Source organism: Colobus angolensis, unplaced genomic scaffold (genome assembly GCF_000951035.1).
Source record: "Colobus angolensis palliatus isolate OR3802 unplaced genomic scaffold, Cang.pa_1.0 Scaffold267, whole genome shotgun sequence".
In the NCBI taxonomy this organism is placed as follows: Eukaryota; Metazoa; Chordata; class Mammalia; order Primates; family Cercopithecidae; genus Colobus; species Colobus angolensis.
This window is the reverse complement of record NW_012115899.1, coordinates 617,479-627,518: the sequence shown is the minus strand read 5'-3', so window position 1 is coordinate 627,518 and position 10,040 is coordinate 617,479. Positions and strand designations below refer to the sequence as shown.

The 10,040-nt window shown below is 47.4% G+C and overlaps 1 protein-coding gene across 1 annotated transcript in view; it reads right to left on the bottom strand.

Annotated features, from left to right (window-relative positions):
• Positions 1–9,156, bottom strand: part of LOC105515668 (chromosome unknown open reading frame, human C17orf85) — a 35,327-nt gene extending 26,171 nt beyond the window's left edge. The window contains exons 1-3 of the mRNA XM_011947506.1: positions 8,952–9,156; positions 5,963–6,028; positions 2,460–2,565 (exon numbers count right to left, since the gene is read on the bottom strand). Coding sequence (XP_011802896.1) covers positions 2,460–2,565; positions 5,963–6,028; positions 8,952–9,134 — 355 coding nt within the window. The 5' untranslated portion in view covers positions 9,135–9,156. The remainder of the gene's footprint in view (positions 1–2,459; positions 2,566–5,962; positions 6,029–8,951) is intronic.
• Positions 9,157–10,040: the final 884 nt, after the last annotated feature.

The following is a 10,040-nucleotide window of genomic DNA, read 5'->3' as shown; positions in this document are numbered from 1 at the left end:
GCACCACTGCACTCCAGCTTGGGTGACAGAGCAAGACTCTGTCTCAAAAAAAAAAAAAAAGAAAGAAAAGAAACGAAAACCAGTAACTATCCCTGGGACCTATCCAACCCCAACTAATGTAAAGTGGTCTGAGATGGGCAGCAGGGTTCCCCAGGGCTCAGGAACACTATCCTAGGCCATGCTGCCTCCTGGACAAAGAATCGATTGAAATAAGCAAGCTTCCCCAGCTGACATCCCACGGCCGGCCTTACTGCCTGTTTTAGGAGTATTTTTAGAACTGTGAGATTGGAGTTGTATTTAAAAAAAACTTTTTTTATATTAAAAATTAACCCCAAAAGTGATCCTATTAAGGTATCATATTTCCATTTTACAGACAAGGAGACTGAAACTAACAAGGCTCAAGAACTTGTCCTCAGTCACAAAGGAACTGAGACTAGATTCTAGGAGGCTTTCGCACCCTAAAGAGCTCCAACAAAAGTGAGAAAGCATTTCAAGTGGGTGAGCAGAGATGCTCCATGGAGGAAGTGACACCTGACCAGAGATAAAGCACGGGACAAGGAAGGGCAAACGTGCGGAGTGAAAGGCATGAGCCGTATCAGAGGCAAGGCGCCTCAAGGACTGCTCTCAGGACCAGAAGTTGACAGGTGTGATAAAGCTATGATGCCCTAGAGGTAGAGTTGTCAGAGACTCACAGGGACGCTTGCGCCTGGATGTACAGGCACATGAATGTCCAGCCTCACCACTGTCCCTGGCCTCCACAGAACTTCTCCTCCAACAGAAACCCCCGCCCACGAGGGAAGCAAGGTCGTGTTTCTGACTTGAACTGGTCATGCAGGATAAAGAGTGAAGCAGCTTCCAGAGTTCAGCTCTGCACCCACACTGCTGCGCCCATTAGGACGGACTGAGGAGGGACACAATTTCAGTCGATAGCACCATATCCTACATTACACAGCAACAGAGCAAAGGAGTTAAAAGCGAGGCTTTAGAGTCAAAGAAACTGGGTGTGAATCCTCATTCCACCTTGACTAGCTACATGACCCTGGGCAATTTATTAAACTTCTTTGAGGCTGCTTCCTCCTTTATAAAATAGGGATAAAAATATATTCCTCATAGAGTTGTTGTGAGCAACAAAAAAAGAAAGAAATATGTAATGTGCTTAACAGAGTCTGGTAAAAAAGCAAGTTCACGACACATAGCAGCTATTCTTTCATTCATTCAATGTATTTGCAGAGCTTTTGCTTTTATCAACCAAACAAGGCTAGAGAAGCTCATACAATATAGCATAGGCCTTTAACAAGCCTTCAGAAGGCTGCCTACTAAACCCTTTATGAACACCCAAATGTGCAAATACCACAGAGGGAAGACTTCTGCATTCATGGATTTATATTAGAGTAGAATAATAAATAAGAACATAAACTCACTAAAAGTATGTTTAATTTTTCCTTTTATTTATAAATTGCTGTAGTAATTTTTCCTTTTATTTATAAATTGCTGTAGAAAACTGTGGCAGATTACTATATATGATAACTCGGGGTGAGTTCTAGGGAGCAAAATATCCCAACAAAACACAAAGATCAAATCAAATCACAAGTCCAACGGTAAGGACAGGCTTAAAACTCAGGGCAGGATTAGTTTAGCTTTCTCTGACAACAGGATGTTATTGAGTGGTTTATATATGTCAGATATTCAGACTATCAACAGATTCAGAATTTTTTTTTTTTTTAAGACAGAGTCTTGCTCTGTTGCCCAGGCTGGAGTGCAGTGGCGCAATCTCGGATCACTGCAACCTCCGGCTCCTGGGTTCAAGTGATTCTTGCGCCTCAGCCTCCCGAGTAGCTGGGATTACAAGCGCCTGCCACCACGCCCAGCTAATTTTTGTTTATTTTTAGTAGAGATGGGGCTTCACCATGTTGGCCAGGTTGGCCTCAAACTCCTGACCTCAAGAGATCCGCCTGCCTTGGCCTCCCAAAGTGCTAGGATTACAGGCATGAGACACCACGCCTGGCCAACAGATTCAGATTATCGATAAAAGTGTTAATGGCTTTTCCCCACCTATCTCAAAATTGTTCTAACTCCCCTAAAAGAAGGTCTCACTGTGATACACTTTCACTACATTTAAATGCAAACAAAAGTTAACACTTCGATGATAAAAGCAGAAAATGAGTAAGGGTCCTTAGAAGCACAGGTTCAAATCTCAGCTCTGCCACTAACTGGTAACTTTTTCTGGGCCCCCCCAGAAAAGACAATCTCTTTATTCCCCAGCTCTCACATATGAGCCAGCTGACAGCATCTGAACTTTAAACAGGTGACCTCAGAAATGGAGACTTCACAGGTCCCTTCTCACAAGAGTGTTTGGATAAGGAGTGGACATGCAAGGCAAGGCAGAAGCATGAGGCGATGGCAGGGAAAAGTCGCTCTCTGGGGAAATGTGGACAAATTTCCCCCAAAACACCCTGTACCTTTCTTCATCATGTCTCGGTCCAAGGCTACATTTCTTTGGGCAAGATTTACTTCCGATCGAAAATGGAAGCGCTTGGCTCGCTGCTCTTTCTTTTCAATTGCTTCCTAGAAAGTACAGAAAAAGTGAAAGTAGTAAAATATGGAGAAGGCAAATTAAATCGCAAATGCATCATGATGCGTCAGTGACAAATCTGAAATAAACAAGAAGAAATAAGCAACACTACACCTTGAAAAACTGTTGCAGAGACCTGGACAGTCGCACTCAATGACTGGGAGGGAGTATGTTAATATTGCTGCAATTTGCAAGCATCTCCAACCTAATACAGCCTGTGACTGTGCCTGGGACATAGCAGGAACTCAGTAAGCATCTGCTGACTGAATGAATAGTCCTTTACAGTTTATGAAGCTATATGACACTTCATTTGTTATTATCGATGATGCCAACAAATTACAACTAAACAATTTCAACATCCCCGTTTTCCAGGGGCAGAAATGGAGGCACAAAAAAGCAAAAAGGTTTGCTGGAGATACTTCAGCTAGTAAGCGAGCAGATCTGATTCCAGTGCTATTTCTAGGAGCCCACCTACAACCATTTCACATTGTCTGCGGGCAACGGCAGGCACACCTGTCACGCTCTTCCACATCGTATCTGCCTGAGCAGTCCACTCCCTAGAGCTAGTCTGTTTAAAAACAACACTGATGGCCGGGCGCGGTGGCTCACGCCTGTAATCCCAGCACTTTGGGAGGACAAGACAGGCGGATCACAAGGTCAGGAGATGGAGACCATCCTGGCTAACACGGTGAAACCCCGTCTCTACTAAAAAAAAAAAAATACAAAAAACTAGCCGGGCGAGGTGGCGGGCGCCTGTAGTCCCAGCTACTCGGGAGGCTGAGGCAGGAGAATGGCGTAAACCCGGGAGGCGGAGCTTGCAGCGAGCTGAGATCCGGCCACTGCACTCCAGCCTGGGGGACAGAGCGAGACTCCGTCTCAAAAAATAAAAAAAATAAAAAATAAATAAAAAAACACTGAAGCAGAGAAACTCTCTCTCCTCTTCCAGCCTTGTGGCCATGGAATCACCAGTTTTCATCTTTAAGTGGTAAGAACCATTGACACTTCACTGAAAAAATAATCAGCTTTGTAAGTTTCTTCTAAGAGCTAAAATAAACCCAGATCCAAAGGTGGGTTTCTGATGGCGCTTAGGAACCCTTCCCTAATTGGTTTTGTTTGTTTGATTTTTGTTTTTGAGACGGAGTCTCACTCTGTCGCCAGGCTAGAACACAATGGCGCGATCTCGGCTCACTGCTACCTCCACCTCCGGGGTTCAAGAGGTTCTCCTGCCTCAGCCTCCTGAGTACCTGTGACTACAGGTGCCCGTCACCACACCTAGCTAATTTTTGTTATTTTAGTAGAGACAGGGTTTCGCCATGTGGGCCAGGACAGTCTCGATCTCTTGACCTCATGATCTGCCTGCCTCAGCCTCCCAAAGTGTTGGGATAACAGATGTGAGCCACGGTGCCCAGGCCCCTTCATTAATTGTATACTGACTTTACCACACTAATTGAAGGTCTGACTATACAGAGCTTGCGGGGATTGGTAAAATTGTAACACTTCTGTTATTTCCCAATAGCTATGCTCTTTTTCTTCACTGCAGTCTTCCCAGTACAAACAACCATTTACCTTCCCCTAGAAACAAAGTGCTAACGCTGACTACCACCCTTTTCCCATACACCTGTTTCATATAATGGCAAACGGTGTAAGATTAAGAATGGTTTACTTTTTAAATTACAGTAAGAAAATATTTTCACTTTATTCTCTTTTCTTGTCTAAAAGATGACCAATTCTCTCTCTTTCTTGTTTTTTGTTTTTGTTTTGTTTTTGGCCTTTAAGTAATCGGAAACACACAGAGACACAGATAAACCATAAAAAAGGAGGTTAGCTGGGCATGATGGCATCCACCTGTAGTCCCAACTACCTGGGAGGCTGAGGCAGAAGGATCAATTGAATCCAGGAGGCAGAGGTTGCAGTAAGCCGAGATCGCACCCCTGAACTCCAGCCTGGGTGACAGAGTGAGACTCTGCCTCAAAAAAAACAAAACAAAACAGAACAAAAACAAAAACAAACAACAACAACAAAAAAGCATTATAAAAAGGTAGGCATGAAATATATTTTTATTTTTGCTTTTATGTATTCAATACAACGATATAGATTATCAGAAATGTAATACAAAATTCTGTTCCACACTTAACGTTACACATTAAAATCAGAAAAAAGGTCTAAAACGGAACATCACTGATTAAAGCACCTTACATGCATTGACTACATATAAGGAAAATAATAGACTCGACTCTATGAGGTGTCACAATGAAGGTGGTAATCCGGTAATAGCAGTCATTAGATACAAGGCAATAGTCTTAAGCACTGAGAATAATTCACCGGACTTGGGCTTCAGACTTTAGACAGCCAGGTAACCAGGAAGTCCTCTTTTTCTGGGTCTACAGCTAATGAGGAATAAAGACGGTCAAGGGCCTACTATGCTGGGCGCGGTGGCTCACGCCTGGAATCCCAGCACTTCAGGAGGCTGAGGCAGGTGGATCACCTGAGGTCAGGAATTCAAGACCAGCCTGACCGATATAGTGAAACCCCATCTCTACTAAAATTACAAAAATTAGCCAGGCGTGGTGGCGTGCTCCTGTAGTCCCATCGACTCAGGAGGCTGAGGCAGGAGAATCGCTGGAACCCAGGAGGTGGAGGTTGCAGTGAGCCTAGATCGTACCACTGTACTCCAGCCTGGGCAACAGAGCGAGACTCCATCTAAAAACAAAAGAAAAAGAAAAAGAAAAAAAAGCGGGGGTGCCTTCTATGTGCCAGGCGCTTTTCATCTTTTGTTTCATTTCAAGTGGAAACAGTACATATTTTTTTTAGAAATGGACATACCATTGAAAAAAGCATTCCCAGTCCTGGACATTTTCTTAGAAATGGTTCAACACAGTTATCTAGGTAGAGTGATTTTATCTTTTCATGGCTGTAAGAACACACAAATGCTGCCCGCACCGTTCCAGGATGCATGAAGACATCGTTGTGTAACACAAAATTTTTTTTTGGTTGTCTAAGCTGGAATGCAGTCGCACGACTTCAGCTCACTGCAGCCTCAACCTGGCAGGCTCAAGTGATCCTCCCACCTCAGCCTCCAGAGCTAACTACAGACCTGCACTACCACACCCAGCTAATTTCTGTATCTTTTGTAGAGACAGGTCTCACTATGTTGCCCAGGCTGGTCTCGAACTCCCGGCCTTAAATGACCTACTTGCTGGACCTCTCAAAGTGCTAGGATTACAGGCATGAGCCAGTGTGCCCGGGAAATAACATCATTTTTTTTTTAGAAAGAAAATTTAAATCCAGCAACAAAAGAAAAGAGGAAATATTTACTGTTAAGTCCTAGGGATCAAGTTCATTAAGTTCACTTGCTTATCAAGCGAATAAATAAATCATAGCCTGTCTTACCTTGGAGGTGACATCAATTCCAGTGATGAAGCTGCCAGCCTTGTTTTCGTATCTTCTGCTCGTGTCCTAACACAAAGGAGAAGGGTGAGAAATTCAGACAGCAATTGAGGAAAAACCTATGATAAAAGTCGGGCTGACAGCTGGCTCTTCTTTTTTATTTTTTATTTTCATTTTTATTTTTTTGTGACAGTGTCTCGCTCTGTTGACCAGGCTGGAGTGCAGTAGAATGGATCACAGCTCACTACAGCCTCGACTCCCCAGGCTCAAGCCATCCTCTCACCTCAGCTTCCCCAGTAGCTGGGCCCTCAGGCATATGCCACCATGCCCAGCTAATTTTTTTTTATTTTTGTAGAGACAGGGTCTCCCTATGTTGCCCAGGCTGGTCTCCAACTCCTGGGCTAAAGCAGTCCTCCTGCCTCAGTCTCCCAAAGTGTTAGGATTACATGCACGAGTCACCACACAGAGTCTGGTTCTTTTTGTTTATCTGTTTGTGTTTTAAGATGGAGTTTTGCTCTATCACCCAGGCTGGAGTGCAGTGGTGCAAACTCGGCTCACTGCAACCGCTACCTCCCGGGTTCAAGTGATTCTCCTGTCTCAGCCTCCTGAGTAGCTGGGATTACAGGCATGTGCCACCATGGCCAGCTAATTTTTGTATTTTTAGTAGAGACGAGGTTTCACCATGTTGGCCGGCTGGTCTCAAACTCCTGACCTCAGGTGATCCGTCTGTCTCAGCCTGCCAAAGTGCTGGGATTACAGGCATGAGCCACCGCACCTGGCCAGTCTGGTTCTTTTTGAAGAGTTACTCTTTTCAAAACCCTTCCCCACCCCTGACAACCTTTTATTAAGAAGCCCCATCCCAGTGATTCCATGGTATCAATCAACCACTCCAATAAGAATAGCAGAGCCTGTCCAAAACCTGAAGTGATTCCATCCACTGAAAGTATCCATGTAAAGAAAAATCTAAAGGCTTTTGTGGAAAATGTCAAAAGATGAAGCACAGTCACTTAGCTCCCCAACCTAATCTGAACAAATTCCCCATGCCCAGCCACCAGGTGGAGCACAACCCTCCACCTCAATGCAAAAGGTCCAGCCTCACCTAGAATTCCTGAGGCAAATACAGCACAGTGCAATGCAAAGGGGATGGGATTTGGAAACCAAGCGAGGACTGAAGCCTCAGCTCTGACGGTCACTAATTACAGGACACTGTATAGTTTCCTTGACCTCTCTGGGTCCCAGTTTCCTGCGTGGTATCTACCTGCCTTCCTGACCTCTTTTACTGGCCTTCCATTAGTGCTACAGAACTTTGCAACAATCCTGGACCCGTCCCAGACCCTCTGTGCTTGCTATTGCCCCTGCTGGGGGAACCCCTTTTCAGTCTTCACAAGGTTGGCTCCTTTTTGTCATTGAGAGTTTATATGGAGCATAAACTCCAGCAGGGAGGTTGATCTTGATCAAGCACCTAGGGCTGTGTCTTGGTACATAGTGGGGGATGCAATAAATACATGTTGGCCAGGCACGGTGGCTCATGCCTGTAATCCCAGCACTCTGGGAGGCAGAGGCGGGAGGATCACCTCAGGTCAGGAGTTCGAGACCAGCCTGGCCAACATGGAGAAACCCTGTCTCTACTAAAAATACAAGATTAGCCGGACATGGTGGCACAATCCCCTAATCTCAGCTACTTGGGAGGCTGAGGCAGGAGAATCACTCGAACCCAGGAGGTGGAGGTTGTGGTAAGCCAAGATCGCACCATTGGGCTCAGCTACTCAAGAGGCTGAGGCAGGAGAATCGCTTGAACCCAGGAGGCAGAGGTTGCGGTGAGCTGAGATTGTGCCATTGCGCTCCAGCCTGGGTAACAAGAGCGAAACTCCGTCTCAAAACAAAACAAAAACCACGTTGAACTGAATGACTGAAAGGATGATAACACCTACTTCACAACTGCAGTGATACTTATTTATTTTGGTTTTGTTTTGTTTTTGAGATGGGGAGAGGGGAAAGGAGAGAACTCGAAGGGGTGTTGCTATATTACTGAGGCTGGTTTGGAACTTAGACTCCTGAATAGCTAGCACTAAAGGCGTGCATGGCCAGTATATTTAAGTGACACAATATAGTGAACGGTAAATGCTAATATATTAGCTGTTGTTAATCATAATCAATAACGTTTGCCATCTCTAGCGATCATACCTTAACCTTTCTCCGTAACTTCAGTCTAAATATGTTGACATGTGGTGAAAAGTAGTTCATATTAGGTTAGAAATTAAGAGGAGTCATCCAGGCCTCAAACCAGCTCTAAGAACTGGATATACAGCCACCAAGTCACAAGCAAAACACCTCACCATCCCCAGCGCGGTAAATGAGGGACCAACGGCGTCTACTGATCGTTTGCTAGTTTGCTTTCACTAAGAGTGAGATGCTGGGGCCACGGTGTAGGTGCCAGTGGAGCTGCGGGGGGGGGGGGGGTTGGCGCAAGATGACCCTGAAGTCACGACAGAAACAGTGAGTTTCTGCTGCTGACAAGTGCAGCGCTCCCAAGAGAAAGAGCGAGTGCCATGTTTCACAGATACAAATTCCTCCAGGGCAAGACCCACAGGAGACCTGGTTGCTGGCGCCACCCAACAGCTCCTTTTGGGCTGCTCCCGGTTCTGTTCCCGCCCAGGGCTCCCCCTTTATCTCAGCCTTCCAGACACTCCTCACTCACCCCTTTGCACAGCACGGCTCAGAGGGGGCAGCAGAGGGGGGTCCTCAACTCTCTCCCAGCTCTCCGCCACCCCCTCCAGCCCCATCAACACCCATTTCCGGCGCACCGGCGTCCTTTCTCCCGCTCCGCGTCCCTCCTCCAGCCCGGCGCCCCCGTCCCCAGGACGCTGGCTCCCTTCTCTCCCGCTCCCCTGACTTCCCCGGCTGGGGCTCCAGCCACCGCCCCTTCCGGCCCCCTCCGGCGCTGGGCACTAGCCCCGCGACCTCCTCCTTGCCCCCCGACCCCCGCCCGTACCGGGATCAGTTCCTTGAGCGAGCGCCGCACGGGCACGATTTCCAGCTCGCCCTCCTCCACCTCCATGGGCTCCGGCTCGCCACGGTCAACACCCAACTCCGCCTCAGGGGACGGGAGCCCCAGGTCTGGTCCCGCTGGGGCCTCCGCCTTTACCGACACCCGCAGGCCCCGTACGGCCGCCATAGCTGCCTGCCGGCCGCACCACCGAGAGCCCACCCTTTACGGCTGCCGGCTAGAGCGCCGCTGCCACTGGCCACAGAGGCGCTGCCGCAGCTACCTAGAGCGTCGCCTGCTTCGGCCAGTAGGTCTCCCTCAGCGCCGCCGCCCCCTGGTGGCGGGAGGAACCCGGGCGGGCTGCGTGGGCGGGACCTGGGGAGGAGAAGGCGGGACTGAGCGGGAACGGGGGCGGGGCCTGCGGGAGCGACGGAGCTTGGAGGAGACCGGGGTAGTCAAGGGTTACAATGTAGCTACGCCTTGAGGCTAAACCTGTACTAAAAGCCAACTTTACTGAGCGATCAACATGGGCCAGACGCTTTCAAGCGCTCGAACCCTTAGAACAACTCTATGAAGTAGATCCTATTATGACCCCCATTTCATATATGAGGAAACTGAGGTATAGAAATTGACCCGAGGTGACGCCATTTAAGGGATAAAAACTGGATCTAAGTCTTCCAGAGTTTACGATGAGCCTTGATATATCACCTCTGGGCAATCTGTAGGTTTATGAAATTACTTGCCGTGCCTGCCTTTGTGTCTTAAAAGTCTCCCCAAAATTGGCCCATGTTACATACACAAAATTTGAGACTCCAAGAGGGAGGGACCTGCCCAAAGGCCAGAACTTGGACACTGATTTCCTGACTCCTGAGGGTGCCATCCACTGCAGACCTGTGAGCGTAGTTTCCTGCGGATACTTCTAACGAGAGCCTGGTGGGGGAGAGGGGTTGTCTAGGCGTCCCGAGGGTGTCACTGATCAGCTGTTAGGTTCTGAGTCCTGATTTTCTTTCTCTCTCTCTTTCTTTCTCTCTCTCTCTCTCTTTCTCTTTCTTTCTTCCTTCCTTCCTTCCTTTCTTTTTTCTTCCTTCCTTCCTT